The sequence below is a fragment of the Mucor velutinosus genome (genome assembly GCF_035048745.1).
Source record: "Mucor velutinosus strain NIH1002 chromosome Unknown tig00000468, whole genome shotgun sequence".
Classification (NCBI taxonomy): Eukaryota; Fungi; Mucoromycota; class Mucoromycetes; order Mucorales; family Mucoraceae; genus Mucor; species Mucor velutinosus.
In genome coordinates this window covers 128,434-146,163 of record NW_027041899.1, presented here as the reverse complement: position 1 = coordinate 146,163, position 17,730 = coordinate 128,434, and the positions used below count along the sequence as shown (strand labels likewise).

The following is a 17,730-nucleotide window of genomic DNA, read 5'->3' as shown; positions in this document are numbered from 1 at the left end:
TAGAATCGAGTGTAAATGTATATTTACCTTGCTCTTTTTTGACACACACACACACACACATATACACACCACACATTATACCACACCAAAAAAGCGGAGAAACATGGCATCACAGAGGATATTTAAGAAAAGATTTTTTTCTATTCTAAACCACCTTTTCTTTCTCTCTGTAGATTATTTATGTTGTGCACTTTTGATCCCAAGTTTGATCAAATCCTCTATTATTACGGCAGCGACGACTCTCTTACCTCGTGTTTGCATCCATAAGTAACTCCTTTTTCGCAAAACAACAACCCTCATTACAACAACCAGTTTATATCCTTTTCATACCTCCAACAGCAACAAATATATTATAATGGCTCGTAACGGTTCTCCTCTCGGACGCATGCTCACAGTCATCGATTGTCCAAACTCGTCTTTACGCTTCCTCATTCTCGATTGTCCAACTGAATCAACCTTGGATTTCTACATGGAGGAATTTATGCGACTTAATGTTGTGGCTGTAGTGCGATGCTGTCAACCCACTTACAGTGCAACTCGTTTGACTGATAGAAACATACAAGTATTAGATCTTCCATTCAAGGATGGTGGTGTGGTAAGTTGAGGATGCTACGATGGTAGTAGATCACTTTTTTGTGTGTCTGTGTGTGTGTGTGTGTGTACTGACCTCATCATTAGCCTCCGCCGCAGGTCGTGCGTGAGTGGTTACAATTAGTAGAAAACTACAAACAAATAGCTGAAACGGCAAAAGAAGAGGGCACTGCTGCCCCAACAATCGCTGTTCATTGTGTCGCAGGATTGGGTAGAGCTCCTGCTCTAGTAGCTATTGCTCTTATTGAAATGGGCATGAAACCATTGGATGCTATCGAATTTATCAGAGGAAAGCGACGAGGGGCATTTAATAAACCACAAATAGCATATCTGGCAAGTAATCTAGTACAAGATGTAGATCGATTCCATATACTAATTTCCCTCCCCCCCCCCTCTTAGGACTCTTACAAGCGAACATTAAAGCCCAAATCAACTAGTTCCAACTATTCACTTCGGTCCTCTCTCGGTCGCATGTTCAAACTAGGCGGCACCAACAACAAGCCTAGTCCTCCTCCTTCCACCGCAGGAAGCACTTTATCCCAATTGACGTGAATCCATGGCTCGCATGGATATCACTCAATCTTATCATTACTACTTTTACTAGATTCCTTGGTTACTATTATTACTGTTTTATTTTCATTAAACTTTTTTTTTTTTCACTCTCCAATCACTGTTCTTTTGTATATGCGGGTGGTGGCACTAGGCAATCATGACATAATTCTTCTTCTCCGTCTTCTTCCACTCTATTCCCGCCGTTAGCCTCTCGATCTGGTTGCTGATTTGATCTACTACTGCTTGCGTGTAAATGATGGAGTTCCTTGGCAGAAGGTGCGGATGGCTCAGGTGTGGGCGGTAAGTGGGAAAGTGGGGGTGGTGGTAGGCGGACGAGATCTATAATTTCCGTGCGATGCGTTGATGAGGCGGGTGAGGAAGGCGGTATCGATGGTGATGGTGAAATGAGGCAAGTGGCTGCGGTAGTTGTTGCATTGTTGGGTGGTCTGTCTGTAACTACAGATGCTGCGGTATTTGCAAATAACATGCCATCGTGTTGCTCAACATCTGAGGTTGCCTCGAGTCGTTGATCTCGTACCATCATATCGCAACTTGCACAATATGAGTAATTGGTTGTTGCACAAGATTTCTCATCGTCCTCAACATCTTCTTGAGCGTCTTTCATGCTACTACGGCCGTGCAGTTTTCTTCTTTGTTTGCACTTGCGTGAATACCAATAAATCATGATGCCTACACCCAGTGCAAACGATAGTGATAACCCACCCGTGAGGCTCAGAATAACAGCCAATGTTCTCAGTTGTCTTTCATTTGTATGAAGCCTATGTAACAGCGTAGAGGATGATTCTTCTGTTGCAGTTGCTAATGAAATATCATGGTTGTCGCTAGTAGATGGATCGAGATGGCTGCTACTACTAGTACTACTGTCTTGAATGTTCATACTCTTTTGTTCACGAAATTATCAGCATAACACAATATCAGAAAGATGAACATGTACACAAAAGAGAGAAAGAAGAAAGTGGGTAATGGGGGAAAAAAAAAAGGGGGTAGAGTCTGTACATCATGTCTCCTTCCCCCCCCCCTCTATTTTCAGGGACACTATTTAATATTTGCATGCAGAGAACGGCATAATATGCTTTTTATAAAAACGAAAAAAAAAGGATCTACGAGCATCCGGCTATAGTCATCAGCATCATTTCATATGCGAAAGATTGAAATGTGTAATGTATTCATGACCACATGGATGCCATGCATTATAAATATATATGCGCAAATGTCGGATGAAGATGCACTAAATAAAAAGACCACCGTTGGAATTACCACATCATGGAAACCTATTATTTTTTACTATATTCTGTTCTAATTTGGCCTCATTGTTGTAAATTCTAAACAGTTCAAACTTGCGTAAGGCTTACACTTCACGTGTGGAATCGAGAATAGAACGTACGACTCTGCATTTAGATTCGCATTTGGATGACCAATTTGCAGCAATTATGTATCCAACAGATACTGAAATGTTAAATAAGGGCTATAGTATTTTTCAGTTTCTTACGAACTTTGAAACAGCAAGGATTACCTTCTTGATGAGAATGACATTATTGGCTTGGGCAGTCGCCAAATTCAGTCAAATCTTTGCGCTCAATGTCTGTTTCAGATTGGGCCAAATTTTGCTTTTTTTTTGCGACTTGATTCATCTGTTTTGCAAGATTCGACTATGGCATTTGTGTTGATCACCCCTCAGCAAACTTCCCAAATGACTTTTTTTTTTTTTTAAAAAAAAAAAAAGTGCTCTTTATAGCCCATCCAATGGTACTGATTATCAAGAACATTTTGAACAAGCCTATTGAGCAATTTATGATAACATAAAGTAAGGTTTTGGGCGAAACTGTCGAGATTTTGTATATCAAGCTTTCACAAAGGTCGTTTTAAAGGTTGCTTTGATGGATCAAGAGAATCATCTTGATTTACTATGTAAAAAAAAAAAAAAGTAAACTTTGAGTATATACAGCAGGATGCCCACTGAAGATATGCTATACAGACCGCCCTGTCAGGGCAGTAACCATTTCACATACATAAACGTGGTTTGGAATATCATGAATTGGCACTTGTGTTTTCCTAGGTATCTGTGCAAGCCATCAAGGCAGGTTTTTTATTGCGAGTATACACATGTTAACTAGATTAATGGAATCTAAATGCATGTATAAGCGATGAATATATGGCTGCTGAACTTTTATTGTTCAGTGCTCTTTGGAGCCAAGACAAGCTTGGGAGTAGAAGAGCAAGCACAGTAAGGTTTGCCATGCTCAAAGCAGGTGTTGATGTCTTTGACGTACACAATATCAAGGACTGAGTATGTTTTCTCTACGCCATCTCTCTCCTCTACGATTTTGTATGTGGTAGGGTGGGCTGCTTTGGTATCGCTAAGAGTTTTGCACATTTCCTTGACATCCATCAATACTACTCTGGGCTTCTTCTGACGCTTTTCCTGTTGTATTTTGGTTGCATCAATTGACTCTTGCAATGCGTCACCCATGCTGTCGATTTCATAGTAGATGGCTTCTTTAACCAGTGCTGCGAGCTTCGCCAAATCCTTTGTGTAGATGTGGTTGGTTCTCAGATAGAATATAACATCGCGAAACAACTCACCATTGCGATCAATGAAAATTGGCTCTTGCTGCATTTTCAAGTCTTGTTGAGGTCTGTTTTTGTTTACCAAATCATGAAGGACGGTGGAGTCAGATTCAAGAACAGTGCTGCGATAAGTCGTGAAGAGTTCACCGCCAACATTAAAGGTGACAATGTCTTCACCATGGCTGACTTTAGCAGGCTTGTTGGATTGATTCATTAGGGAAAATTGGAGGAAAAGATAAGAAGAAACAGATGAATTGAATGGACCCAGTAGTAAGGACAAAGAAATAAGTTGCAAAAAGTTGTCAATCAATCAGTTTTTTGATTCTGTGAATACTGTTTAGCAAGCCTACAAGTGGCACAAACAGTGGTAAGCATCACAGCGCAACAGCCATTGATGCGTCTGGTAGTAGTCGTGCATAAAGGTCTTGTGGTATCTAGCCTCCGGTAGTAGCGAGAGTAGACAGAAATGTATTTTGAAGACTTGAGAACAGGTTATAATCATTGACTCTACGTAAGCAAATTGGCACCGACCGCTTATATAAGTAACACCTTTTTATATCAAGACGCCAATAACAAGCTATTTGATTTACAAATACAAGAAAGCGATTCATGAACGCGTCTCTAATCAAGCTGCCTTGAGTTGCATCTTCATTATATAATAACCTTAACCGTGTTGCAGATAGAGTTTGGATGCCAACTTGTCAAGAATCCACACAACTCGTATACGTGGATGAATATTTGAGGTGCAGCCTACGCATTCTCTAATGGTATCTCTGGCAGAGCATTAGTCATTAGCAAGCGATTCCTAGACCATGACTCGACTACAGACCAGTTTTAAGGCTGATGGTGTGATGCCATGATACCATTGGACGGATCTCAACCATGGGTATTTCTCTAGTGTATATTTTTGCAGAAATCTATCGTGTTTGCACTCCTCTTTATTTTTTCTACTTTACACATACGAAAACATCTCAAGACCCAATGTCTGCAAAACTACCTGAATTCACAGACAATGAATATCCTCCTGATTTAGAATTAAGGTATAACCCGCGAATATACCCTAAAAAAAAAAAGCTCAATTTGCTCATCCAACGTCGTATCACGATAGGCTTTTGCAAATTGTCCACAGACATGGTAATCTGATCATGTTTGGTAATGCACGTCAATCTAAACTAACAATGCAACAATAGGCGAGCGCTCGCCTGTGAGAAGAAGACTTGAGGGCATCATTCCACCAGTCTGGAATCTTTGTGACGCCAATGCAAGCATGTTCGCCACCATTGCCAAATTCAAAGATGATAAGATTCAGGGTATGACATCTGTGCATACGGAACGTCTAGTCGAAACCCAAGAAAGCGAAAGCCGTTCTGTACCAATCAAACCTGGCGCATGGTACAGTGTTCTCTCGATTTCTTACTCTTTATGAACTGACAGAATGATTGATTTCTATAATAGTTATTATGGCCAATTGACCAATTTGGGGAGATATAGAATGACAACCCTAGGCAACCGCATTAGAGAGGTGTATATCAACAAGTGAGTCATAGTAGGAGAGGATCTACAGGGCATTGAAGGGCTGAGCAGCATCTTTCTACAGGCTTCATTTCTTGCCTGATGTGTATGATGAAGACGCCATCTATTTAAGAAGCAGTGATTATATTCGTACACAAGAGTCTGTTCAACAACTCGTCGCTGGTGGACTCTATCCCAAGGATAAAAGATCTCAAGATGTTACCCTGAAACTTCGAATTAGGTATAGTAGCTCAAGTGTGCAATAATTTGTGTAATGATGTTTGTACTCACCATTCCCACCCGATGAACTCATTCACAGAGATCCAAGAGATGATCTTATGTTTCCCAATCCCAATTGCTATCGTCTTCGCTCTTTGTCAAAGGAATTCAACAAGACTGTGTCTTCAATGATGCAGGACAAGTTCAAGAGTCTTGGCAAGAGGCTCTCAAATTATGTGGACAGTGTATCTCTTGTTAGTCATCCTTCTGCAAATGGTATTTTAGGTAAATATACTCCATTAGGAAATCAAGCCGAAGTTATTCTAAACAATGTATATATAGATACGCTTATTGCAGCAAAGGTTCATGGATTTGAGTTGCCATCTGATATTGACGATGGCATCTTGAGAGATTTGGAGCAAGTGGTCGTCAAGGAATGGTTCTATGGACATATGGCATCGGCTGAAGTGCGCAGACTGGGTCTGGGCAGACTTATGGGTGTCATTCGAGACCGTATGAGTCTTCGAGAGAAGGGTGGTGCCAATGATGACGAGAAGCTCAAATTGGCGATTTACTCTGGTCATGATACGTAAGTTTTTTTTTTTTTTTTTTTTTTTTTTTTTTTGTTAAGGTTCCTTTATTCACATATTCTCTGAGCTTCAAACTTACATTTCTATCATTGGTAGCACGGTCGCTCCACTTTTGATTATTCTAAATGCGTTCGACGAGAGGTAAAAGCCTAATTAAACGATGATATAGACATTTGATGCTAAAAAAAAAAAAAAAAAAAAAAAAAAAAAATGAATCTAATTAGATGGCCACCATTTGGATCCGCTATTTTGTTTGAACTGTTTAAGCACAAGGAGTCGGATCAGCATTTTGTTCGAGTCAAATACAATGAAAATACACTCGAGTTACCTGGATGTCAAGCCAAGGGAGATCACAAACAAGGCGATAAATCACTGTGTACATTTGAGGCATTCAAGAGAATCGTCAGAGATCAAGTGCCAGCAGACTGGGAAAAAGAATGCGCAATTTAGATAGCAACGTATGATTGGTTTTGTCAATAGATTGAATGTGTTACATTGGATACAAAGCATTTTTGCGGGGGGTTTTTTTTTTTTTTTTTTTTTTTTTTTTTTATACATGAAGAGTGTGTGAGAGTTTACCAAACTGTGAACGCGGAGTTGTGGCCTTGCAAGTATAGAAATCTCTCTCATAAAAAATATTTTCTCTTTTTTTCTTCTTTCTTTCTTTCTTTCTTTCTTTCTTGATTAAACAATACCCACAAGGATGAACTATCAGAACAACAACATTTTCAATCCACAAAGCAATGCAGAAGGCTGGAACTTCATGGACTACACCAGCAACTCTCAACAACAGTCATCATCAGAAGCACCGCTGCAAGAACCTGTTGCATTTGAAGGTAATAACGTAGTAGTAGCCAGCAAAGTTGCATAGCAATTAACCAGATGGATCCAGACTTCCAGTTTAGTTTGGGCTTGGACCCTGAGTTTGCCATGCCTATCCCTTTGGATATATCACCACCACCTCCTGCTATGAATGAAGGCGATTTCTACAACATGGAAGCTGTGCCTGCTCCCATGAATCATGCTGTACTGGATGAACAAGACCACAAGGCATTCAGCCAGTTTTTGGATCAGTTTTTCGTCGACCCAAACATGCAAATAGACCCTCAATATACAATGTTCGATACGCAACATCCTCCTCCCATGTCTCTGGATAACCACCCTTATCAACAAGCAGACGAGGAATATCATCGTCAGTCTTCCATTTTGCAATCTCTGGATGAGCAAAAGAGATACTACAACAAGGACACTGATATGCACCACCACCATCATCAACAGCACGGCCAATCGTATCAAGACAGACCTGGTGCTGTCTATCTTCAGCAAAGTAACGCCATCACTGCACCCTTTATCAAAACACCTGTTTTACGTGAAAATGCATCTTTGAGCAAGCAATCATCAGAGGAGAATGATACCTCGCATAGTCCTGGCTCCAGTCATAGTGGTGGCAACCAGGGCAACACTAGTGGTGGTGGTGGTGGTGGTGGTGGTGCCATCAGACGTGGAAAGCCTCACAAGGAGCTATTGACTGAAGAAGAAAAACGCAACAACCACATTGCATCAGAACAAAAGCGCCGTAGTATGATCAGATCAGGATTTAAGGATCTAACAGAAATTGTTCCAACCCTGAAGAACATCAACAACTCGAAAAGCACAGTTTTGTTCAAAGCAGTTGATTACATTAAATACCTCGATAAGAGAAATAGAAACTTGAGAGAAAAGATCAAGAATTTGGAAGTACGTGTCGAAGTGGAAGGTCGAATGGGTATCTTGAGCAGCAGACCATCGTCGACTGCTACCAGTCAGCCTTACTACAAATCATCCTCCATACCAGCACCGTCAACAACAGCGGTTGCTCAGCCACGCAGAGTAGAATCCAGTGCCATCCAACATGCAAATATCCATACTACTACTACTACTACTACATCTACATCTACTACTACTACATCTACATCTACTAATACCTCATCAGCAGCACCGCCTACCATTAGTAACAAGACGGCATCTGCTGCTCTTTTACAACACAAAACGCAGCAAAAACAGTTGATGGAGCTCCAGGAAAAGTTACAATTACATCAAAAGATGTTGGCTCAGCAACAACAACAGCAGCACCAGCACCAGCACCAGCACCAGCAACAAAAATCTTCAGTAGCAGCAACAGATCTGAATAGACCATACCATATTTATGATCAATCTCATCACCACCACCGTTGGCATAATGAAAAGACACCTGACACAAAGATGGAAGTGGATGCAACCACCGCTGCTCCTCCCAGCGATTCTTTGATCAAGGCCACCGTATCTGCTTGATTCGTTTCATTCTACTATTTTTTTTTCTAATGCATACACACACACACACACACACACACAACAAGACATTATATAACATTCAGCACCCTCTAATTCTCATTTTTCTGTATACTATCTTTTTGTTACCTTTTTTCACTCACACTCACACTCACTTACTCACACACACACACACATCGTATTTATGAAATGTACACTTGTCATTCTATTCCCTTCTCTGATTTCTTGGCCTTTTTTGTTGAATTCATGCATAAAAAGGAAATACACTTTATATACAAATGTGTGATACAATAAAAAATGATGATATCCTAAGGATTGTGTGTGAGAGAGAGAGAGAGAGAGAGAAATCCAACCATTTGATGTTACGTTAGAGAAAAAGGCGCGGTGATGACTATTTCATGCGAGTAGGAGATGGAGGTTTCAGTCATGTATGGGATGTGCTCATCAGATCTGCATGTAGTAAACATCAAATCCATGTGGCATACAGATTTAGAGTGGCAGAGGTCACAGCGATGATCAGAGCCACTGTCGTTATGCTGCCTTGTAATTAGCCATGATCAAATAAAGCACTGTTACAATTGACGTGTATTGAGTGAATTATACCATTATCAAGTAGATTAGCGATGATGAAATACTTTTTCTTCTTTGCAAATTACTCCTACAAAAATAACGCAGTCGAGTGAACGTACAGCTGAAGATAAAAGCAAAAGACAGAGATAGGTGATTATACTAAAAATGTGTCAAAAGCTGCTTCATTGATAACTGAAAAGGAAGCAAATGATTTTGAGTGAACTGAAAGCTAAATATGAACTTTTTTTTTTTTTTTTTTTTTCAGGAACAACATTTGGATAGAGTCAAGCAGGACACAGCAAATCAAAATGAGCAAACAGTATAACATCGGCACCGAGCAGAGTACTCAAGATGAGTAAAACGTATCATGTCAAGCTGGAATGCAAATGTAAATATTGATCAAGCTCAACTTGTTTCGAGTGCATAAACTTAAACTGTATATTCAATAAACTACATTATAAACGTGTTGATACACAACTATTTGGCTATCCAAGCACGCAGCAACACATTAGGTCTTTCACTCAAATATATATATATATATAATTGACACTGCACTTGTATTAGACGTGTTGATTGTGAGTAAATGACTCGTAGATAAAGACAGCCTGTCAGAGTGAATAGAGATGACGGCTTCTATTTAAAAATGAACGCAGATTACTTGAATGGACATGATGTTTATTCCCCACAGCACGCAATCAAGGTAGCCACGAAATTAATCTGGCAGTAATTCACACAAATGGCTAATATAAAACAAATTTGTTTATTAAAAAAATATTTACAAGACGAAAATACACAAAAGTAGCAGGAAATGGATCTATTACAAAGAAATGATTAGTAACTGAGCCAATTTAAAAAAAAAATTGCCTAATCCTTCAAAATTGTATGAATTTCAGATAAACGACAATCGACATTCCTTGTGAGCTTGTACAGGCTCGGTCCGTCCGCCCGTCGGTATTTATCATCCTCAAAGCCATACAATACTTGACAGTCAAAGGCTTTGCAGACTACAACAACTTACCATCGAGATGACCTTTCCCGCATATGGAAATCACGCCACCAAAAGAGAAAAATATCCTACCCAACAAGGTACTTATATTCAACTAAAGAGCAGAGATATTAGTATATCATCAATCGCATCGCGTTTAACCATCAAAGAAATAAATAAGTCAAGGGCACAAAAGAGTCAGACAAGGCTGAAAACTTAATGTCTTTTTTGGGCAACATAATGGTAATTCAGGGTTGAATATAATTCGGACAATTTATCATCATTCTCGCGCCATGACTTTATTATTCCTTGATTCATAAAGTGAATATTTACCTTTGGAGTAGTGTTTTCCTGAAGAGATCAAGGAAAAAAGTGAACAAGTACGCAAGACAGACTCTCAACAGATATTTATAGTGTAAAAAAATTGCCAAAAATTTTTTTCTTGGGACTGTAAAGCCTTTTTAATTTTAAATATCCGGAAGGTGGACCTACCACGTCCCATTTTCAGAACTCATAATGTCTCTATAATCTGTTATTACTTTACCTTGCTCAACACAGAAAGCATGAGCAACAGCATCATTCGAGTCGATCAGACAGTTGCAATGGATTTTTGATCTAGACAAACAAGAAGTATTTTACCCCCCTGAACTGAGTCTGAATACACTATGCATCACGATTTGCTCAAAACCAAACTTATTCCTTCCAGAATAATGATCTTGGAAAACGTAATACGCCAAACACAACTCCTATGTTGATTTTATTCTAATAATGCAACAGATCTGAAATTCACAATAATGGGTATTGAGCAAAAGCTATTCAAGTGCGACAAGTTTTGACATCTGAGTTTTACGTTGCTCCATATATGGATATTGAAAGTGGCTGATTCATCTTGATTTTTCGATGCGATGAGAACCATTTACGCCCTTTGAAGGAAGCTTTGACCAGCAAAGGTGTTTACATTGTTCAAACATGCAAACAAGTGATCGGTGAAAACAACAAAATTGCTTGAATGAATTATGCATTTTGCAATTTTGGAAGAAACCGTACACAGAATGTACAACCATCTTGCACTGATCCACTTGAGTTTTGCAACAGAGAAACAGGGGCTCCCAATGTGCGCTCAGGTCTTGCCTACATTGACATGCAATATAACGAGAAAGAAATACAAAGAACAAATGAGGGCTGAAAAAAGCACCATATACAACAGGAACAGGCGCCCATACATATATCGAGAATATAAAACGCCTTGGGTCCTATAACACATCAAACGCCATATATATATATATACATACTATTGTAATTACCCCTTGCGTGTTGTGCTGTTGCTTCGCTCTTTTCGATTTCGATCAATATGTTTGTATTTGTTTGTTTGAATCCGCAGATTTGTATGTTTCTTTTTTGCATAAAGCTTCCAGTGTCAAAAATATCCGAAATCAAGATCGATTCCTAATCAACAACATGGAAAGCTTTTCAACGCAGTTTAATACTACTCCTCATTCGCTCTCTTTCTACATCAAATAAAGGGTAATTAAGGAGGTAAATCTTTTTACATGATTATTGTCTAACGGACATGGTCTAAAATGGAAATTTTTCCTTTTATACTCGTGAAGAAAAAACATCAAAGCACATTTGCAACATTCTTTTTTTTTTTTTTTTTTTTTTTTGTTTAATATCGAATAGGGTCCTCGGTTAAAATTGCAAGGTTATCATAAACAGGACCATTGCTTCTCATGCTGCTATGCACAGCATAATACCTCGGTATCCAAGATAAATTTACAATAAGCATGAGCCATGATTGTACGGTGCTTTTCCATCTAGCTATTTGTTGTAATAAATGTGGTGCATCCAAGTGCACATTTGACTCCTAGCAGCCCATCTACAGTAATATTTATATATAGGATATGAAATGGACGATCATTTCGATACTTTATTTGTAAATCGATTTCCCCACCTCCATTTTATATAACTCACTCCCTTGTTCCTTGTTTGTTAATCTACTGTGCCCACATGCAAGTTTGTAGTTCCATGGTAATGACACAAAAATGAAGCATGCGTGCCATTGCGTATGTATTATACCTTGAAATGCAACTCAAGGTAAATTGATTAAATCATTCAACCAGCATTTAAATTACCCTGCATATACTAGGCTTTTGTTTTTTTTTGTTGCGCCTCTCTCGCACTCTCTCTCTCTCTCTCTCTCTCTCTCTCCCATTATGTCTTATAGTTGTATGTTCATCGTGTGTATGCGTGTGTAACCAGCATGTTGATTGTTTCTTGCGGTGAAATTATGAAATGTCGATCAGCATGGCATGTATTTATAGCATAAATAAGACTATGGAAATGAGAAAACGCCCCTACAACCTAATTCAACGGCTATTGGTGCAATAAATTAATCACCCTAGAAAAGCATAAAGCATAAAGCATATATGATACTAACAAACATACATATTTAGCAAATATGAAATAGTTCCTTTTGCCCGGTTTATTGGGTTTTATAGAGAGCTTGTATCTGAATGTGAGTTTACATCACATTGATTCCATAGATAAAAGGAGATCTGTTGCTGTTGCTCTCCTATAAGAAAAAAGGGGATGGGTTTTTAAAGGGAAGCCTATTTTGTTTGCCCAACGGAGGAGACAGCATCAAAGTAATTATCATGGCAAGTTACGCCCACTTTTTATTTTGCTGCTTATTTGTAATACGGGGAGAAAGAGGAGGCCAGTTCCGTTATGATGATGATAATTTGCCTTTACCCCCTCTTTTTTTTTTGATTCTTCAACATATAAATAGGCTCGCATTACGATGATCTTTTTTTTTTTTTTTTTTTTTTTTTTTTTTTTTTTTTTTTTGCTCGTCTATTTCATTCATCTAATCCTAATATCCTATATACCACACACACACAAAAAATTACATACCACTTTTTGCCTAATACCAAATGATTGCCAATAATAACAATAACACAGCTTTACCCAATGGCACATTGATCGATAATTTGCGCATTGTCGACGTGCTTGGAAAGGGCGCTTACGGCCAAGTGTACCTCGGTCGCCATGAAGACAAGAATGAATTATATGCTATTAAATCACTTCATCACACCAGCAAACAACGGGCGCTAGAGAGAATGGAAATTGGACTTCATGCACGACTTACAGGACATCCAAACATCATTCAATTGAAACGGGTCATTCGCGACCAAGAATTGGACTGGACACATGTTGTATTGGAATATGGCCCAGAAGGTGACCTATTCTCTGCCATTACCGAAAGAGATTTGTATGCAGGCAATCACCCTCTCATTCGTCGTGTCTTTTTGCAACTGTTGGATGCTGTCAGCTATTGCCATGACAGCCATGTCTACCATCGGGATCTCAAGCCAGAGAACATCTTGGTGTTTGATGGTGGCAGAACGGTCAAACTGGCAGATTTCGGTCTCGCTACAACAAGTACCATCTCACAAGACTTTGGCTGTGGTAGTACATTTTATTATTCACCAGGTAGCTTGAACATTTACATGCTAATAACACTATACATCATACTGACATACAGTTTCATTTTAAAGAATGTCAAGGCGATTTATTTCAAAACAGTACAGATCATGTCGGTTACGCTACAGGGCCAAATGATGTTTGGGCACTGGGTGTCATCCTGATCAATTTGGCCACGGGTAGAAACCCTTGGACGCAAGCCTCTATGAAAGATGAGACATTCCGTGCTTATTTGGCTGACCCAGACTTTCTGCTCTCCATTTTACCCATCTCCAAAGAACTGAATCGTATTCTGAAGCGTATTTTTTGCATTGACCCCATGCGCCGCATTCGCCTTCCTGAATTGAAGGAACGTATTCGCAACTGTAGATACTTTACTCGCACTGCTGAAGTCGATCGTTGGGAGCAATGCATTCAAAAATCAAGAAGATCTTATCATATCAGAAAGCAAGATGCCACCACTATTCCTGCTGATTTGCTACCGCCTTCTCCGCCTGCTACACCTTGCTCCAACCGTTCTCGATCCAGTTCACCTGCCATTTGGCAGCAACGTATCGATCACAGTATCAACGAAAAACAACCTGACAATGCAATGTCGGATTCTCTTCTTACTTCTATGCTGACTACTCTTGTCGTTTAATCTATATGCTCTTATTTCACATTTCCTTCCCTTTATATGTATTTTCATTCATTCATTCATTCCATGTCGCATCCACTCTACACGGTTGACCCTAGTGAGTACTACCAACATCACATCATTTCATTTTACTCTTCATCCGATTATGTATCACCTATGTATATTTCTTCGTTATATATATATATATATATATGTAAAAAGCAAGCAAGTATATGACAAATTCAAGCTTACAATAATAATAAAGTCCATCTTCTATGTATATATGATGCCTCCTTCCCAAACTTTGAGTACAGTGATTCAATGTACTTTTTCATGTCCGTGTAAGACCTCAGCCTGTTTTTTTTTTTTTTTTTTTTTCAATGCCTTCATCAAATGCGTGCAGCCATACCAGGGCACAATTCAATGCAACAGGATTTGATCTGTGCTAACCTTGGTCTGCTAGACAGCTACGTTGATCTTGATCTGCTTGAATCATCTGACAATGTGCACTTTACTATTGCCAGCATGTATTCTAATCTACTGAGAAATAACAAAAATTCATGTCTTGACTCTCCATTATCATGTGAGAACCTTCCATATGCATGCATCTGACTCTTCCACATTTGTCTTAAATTTGGAACAGTTCACATCCAGGCAGACAGCAAAACCCTGTGGGTTTTGGATGCATTTGAGGCCTGTTTTCTCGCGTTGTAACCCGGTGATTGGATATGAGCCTTTCAATGTATTGTCTATTACTTTAAATCCATCAACAGATTGTAAAGATAGAGGTGTCGGTTCAAAAAGGGGTTTGATTCATTTACTAAAAGCTACTGATTTACCACATTTCAAGAGAAAAAGGAACAAGTATATTTCAATCTCATTAGCATGAAGGGCAGCATCGCACAGTTCGCGTAGTAGTCAATTTTGAATACCTAAAAATGCGCTACTTTGACGCGGACCAATCTATTATTCCTACAAGCAACCAAGTGCACCAAGGTCGTTTTCTCGTGCAAATCTGGTAGCAATGTTGAATGCCCATGGTTGAACCCATTTCTGTCATTGATTGTGTTTATGTACGACATGAAATTGGCAATCATTCTTCATGATAAAGCGAAAGCGATACAAGCTCATATCGATGCCACTGTATGTCTCATTTCATTTCATTAACATTTAGAAGTTGTCGTTTTTATTCATTACAGGTGTTAGATAATGAAGCCGACAGATCTAATGGTATCTGATCCTCTGGATGTATTTGCGGTGGTTCCTGCTGCAGTTCCTGTGGTGCTTCATGTTGTACATCCTGCTGTGGTTGCTGTGGTAAATTCTGTTGTGGTTCCTGTGGCTCTACCTGCTGTATCTCCTGATTTGGTTCTTGTTGAGGCTCCTGTGTCTCTTGTTGAGGTTCCTGTGCCTCTTGTTGTTGCTGCTGCTGTAATTCCTTCTGACGTTTTTGCTCAAGTAATTGTAATCTCTTCTTTTTGCAGGGCCTATTTCTGTTGCGATTTCTTCTTTTCTTTCTCTTCTCTATAAGAAAATAAGCGTCTGGTCCAAACGAGATGATGGCAAACTTTCGCAGCTTACTTGCTTTCTCTTCCTCAAGCTTCCTCGAGCTATTCATAAAAGCAGAGTGTGAATTGATCCATTTTAATATTTCTCGTCGTTTTTCCCTTGTTAAATAGTCTACTCTCTTTTTGCGTGTGCTCATATTCTGTTCAAGTGTGTATAGAAAGCTGGTATATATATACTGAAAAGATGAGCATTTTGTTACTATTGAAGCATGTCCATCGTAATTCGAAATATATCAAGTCACTAGGCTATCAATATTAGAGCATTTTAGAGCTTATAGCGTGCTACAGACGCGACACTCTACAGTATAGATCGATATTGAAACACGTTTTTTTTATTCAAGTTTAGCGTTGCTGCATCAAAGCAGCATTGACATTGCTGTTACTAAAAGGGTTATTGCTGTTCATCGTGCTAGGTGATGCCACCATAATTTGCTGTGGTGGTTGACTAGACAGCGCAAATGGGTTGTTATTACTACTCAAGGTGTGTTGTGGTTGAGGTGGCTGTTGCATAAAGAAAGCGCTGTTGTTGTTGTTGTTGTTGTTGTTGCTAAAGCTATTATGATTAAAATAAGGTGTAGGGGAAGAGGTGCTCATTTGAGGCATTGTGCTTGCTCGGAAGGGGTTAGCTTGCTGCTGCTGCACTTGACTACCCAACGTTGGTAAGATGGATGAAGTGGATTGCTGAGGCTGTATCATGAGCTGTTGCATACTATTATCCATTGGGTTTGTTCTGAAGGGATTGTGGCCAGTGGGTTGAGCAGCGATCAGTGAAGGAGGCGCAAACATGGAGGATGGCTGTGGCTGCTGTTGGATCACTGGATTGTAGAATATATTTGCCTTTTCATTTTCGAGGCTTGCAAAGAAATCAATCAATTCTTTTGGCTGCTGCTGAGGTTGAGCATTCGTACTAAAGCTGATCGTGTTGGATGCTGCCTGTTGCTGTTGTGGTGGCGCTGTTATATAGAGTGTTGGTCCATGTGAGCATGGCATCCTTGGCTGTTCACTACTTACTTGAACTGTTATTCATCTGTCCCTGAGCTTTGCTATGACTACTGCTCTTGCTTGCATCATCGAGGTACTCTTGCAAAGCAGCTGCCAGCGATAAAGGAGCCTATTATGAAAGCTGTTTGTCAGGGGGGGGGGGAGGATCATCATTTCGTTCACCACAGCACACTTACATGCTTGACTGTAGGGATCGAAATATTCAAATCATTTTGTAGTCTTCTCGCTCTATCCAAAAAAGAGATGGTGTCCTCCGTTTGCTTTGCAAATCGCTTGTATATCTCGAGGCTCATTCTAGCATCTGATTTATCCATGGCAAAATAATGCTCCAAAATGTTGACGATCGATTCATTGATGACCTGAAACAAGACCAGTAAATCTTCCACGAGTAATCGATAGGCGTACAAGCTGATATTGTTGTCCACATCCTCCAGAATAAAATTGCTCTTCAAGAGTGTGCCAATTTGCTTTTGTAATACCACTGTCTCCTTTAATAGTCCATCTTTCACGGACAAATGTCTCAATCGTCCCTCTTTGCTTCCCATGGTGTTTTTTACATAATCTACTCGTAGATGACGGTAAGCAATCACTTTCTGCTCCAAATAAGCAGTATATAGGTAGATGTTCTGAATGTGTACCACCCCTACACCATGTATTAGCCACCTGGTGATTCGCATGTCTCGAAATCGAATTTTTACCCGAGGATTTCTCTCTCAACTTGCTTGTGTCCAAGGCGGATGGCTTTGTCTCGACGTAGGATATCACCTTCTCGCCATCTCCCAATCGCATCAAAGTGTGGATAATGATCAACACCTTGAATATAATCTAGCATGGCACAATTAGAACGAGCTGTGAGCCAGGTCATAGGATGGCCTACGTACAATCCACGAGTTTTCTCTCAGCCTTCTATCGAGCAAATCAATGATACTAGCAGCATTTCCAGGACTCTGAAAAGTCAAGCTAATTAAAGCTAATCAATTCCAATTAGCTGCACAGCGACTGTAGTACCCAATGCAATAGCTTACTCTGCAAATGCTTCTGTTTCGGTGGATTGTAGTCAAGTCTGGTTGCCTTTCTTACAGCTGTCTCCATGCTGATGAACAAATAGAACGAATAGAGTAGAAAGAGAAGGAGAAAAGAAATATA

At 39.6% G+C, this 17,730-nt stretch overlaps 8 protein-coding genes across 8 annotated transcripts; 4 read left to right on the top strand and 4 right to left on the bottom strand.

The window, feature by feature from the left end:
* Window positions 1-355: 355 nt before the first annotated feature.
* On the top strand, window positions 356-1,143 carry ATC70_004063 (uncharacterized protein; the record flags this gene model as incomplete). The annotated part of the gene is made up of 3 exons (XM_064823415.1): window positions 356-595; window positions 679-924; window positions 991-1,143. The coding sequence occupies 3 exons, from the start codon at window positions 356-358 to the stop codon at window positions 1,141-1,143; spliced, it is 639 nt and encodes a 212-aa protein (XP_064687739.1).
* A 115-nt stretch (window positions 1,144-1,258) lies between these two features.
* On the bottom strand, window positions 1,259-2,041 carry ATC70_004062 (uncharacterized protein; the record flags this gene model as incomplete). The annotated part of the gene is made up of 1 exon (XM_064823414.1): window positions 1,259-2,041. The coding sequence occupies one exon, from the start codon at window positions 2,039-2,041 to the stop codon at window positions 1,259-1,261; it is 783 nt and encodes a 260-aa protein (XP_064687738.1).
* A 1,290-nt stretch (window positions 2,042-3,331) lies between these two features.
* On the bottom strand, window positions 3,332-3,946 carry ATC70_004061 (uncharacterized protein; the record flags this gene model as incomplete). Its single annotated transcript, XM_064823413.1, has 1 exon — window positions 3,332-3,946. The coding sequence occupies one exon, from the start codon at window positions 3,944-3,946 to the stop codon at window positions 3,332-3,334; it is 615 nt and encodes a 204-aa protein (XP_064687737.1).
* A 767-nt stretch (window positions 3,947-4,713) lies between these two features.
* On the top strand, window positions 4,714-6,503 carry ATC70_004060 (uncharacterized protein; the record flags this gene model as incomplete). Its single annotated transcript, XM_064823412.1, has 9 exons — window positions 4,714-4,772; window positions 4,841-4,866; window positions 4,923-5,124; window positions 5,188-5,268; window positions 5,330-5,485; window positions 5,564-5,748; window positions 5,806-6,052; window positions 6,150-6,194; window positions 6,278-6,503. 9 exons carry the CDS (start codon window positions 4,714-4,716, stop codon window positions 6,501-6,503), a joined length of 1,227 nt encoding a protein of 408 aa, XP_064687736.1.
* A 253-nt stretch (window positions 6,504-6,756) lies between these two features.
* COG6 (Golgi transport complex subunit 6) lies at window positions 6,757-8,363 on the top strand (the record flags this gene model as incomplete). The annotated part of the gene is made up of 2 exons (XM_064823411.1): window positions 6,757-6,889; window positions 6,946-8,363. The coding sequence occupies 2 exons, from the start codon at window positions 6,757-6,759 to the stop codon at window positions 8,361-8,363; spliced, it is 1,551 nt and encodes a 516-aa protein (XP_064687735.1).
* Window positions 8,364-12,848: 4,485 nt separating this feature from the next.
* On the top strand, window positions 12,849-14,038 carry ESP1 (separin protein; the record flags this gene model as incomplete). Its single annotated transcript, XM_064823410.1, has 2 exons — window positions 12,849-13,407; window positions 13,473-14,038. 2 exons carry the CDS (start codon window positions 12,849-12,851, stop codon window positions 14,036-14,038), a joined length of 1,125 nt encoding a protein of 374 aa, XP_064687734.1.
* A 1,162-nt stretch (window positions 14,039-15,200) lies between these two features.
* ATC70_004057 (uncharacterized protein) lies at window positions 15,201-15,632 on the bottom strand (the record flags this gene model as incomplete). Its single annotated transcript, XM_064823409.1, has 2 exons — window positions 15,201-15,538; window positions 15,596-15,632. The coding sequence occupies 2 exons, from the start codon at window positions 15,630-15,632 to the stop codon at window positions 15,201-15,203; spliced, it is 375 nt and encodes a 124-aa protein (XP_064687733.1).
* A 292-nt stretch (window positions 15,633-15,924) lies between these two features.
* Window positions 15,925-17,676, bottom strand: MYO2_1 (Myosin type-2 heavy chain 1; the record flags this gene model as incomplete). Its single annotated transcript, XM_064823408.1, has 6 exons — window positions 15,925-16,535; window positions 16,594-16,693; window positions 16,761-17,227; window positions 17,283-17,409; window positions 17,466-17,554; window positions 17,610-17,676. The coding sequence occupies 6 exons, from the start codon at window positions 17,674-17,676 to the stop codon at window positions 15,925-15,927; spliced, it is 1,461 nt and encodes a 486-aa protein (XP_064687732.1).
* Between the last annotated feature and the right edge of the window lie 54 nt (window positions 17,677-17,730).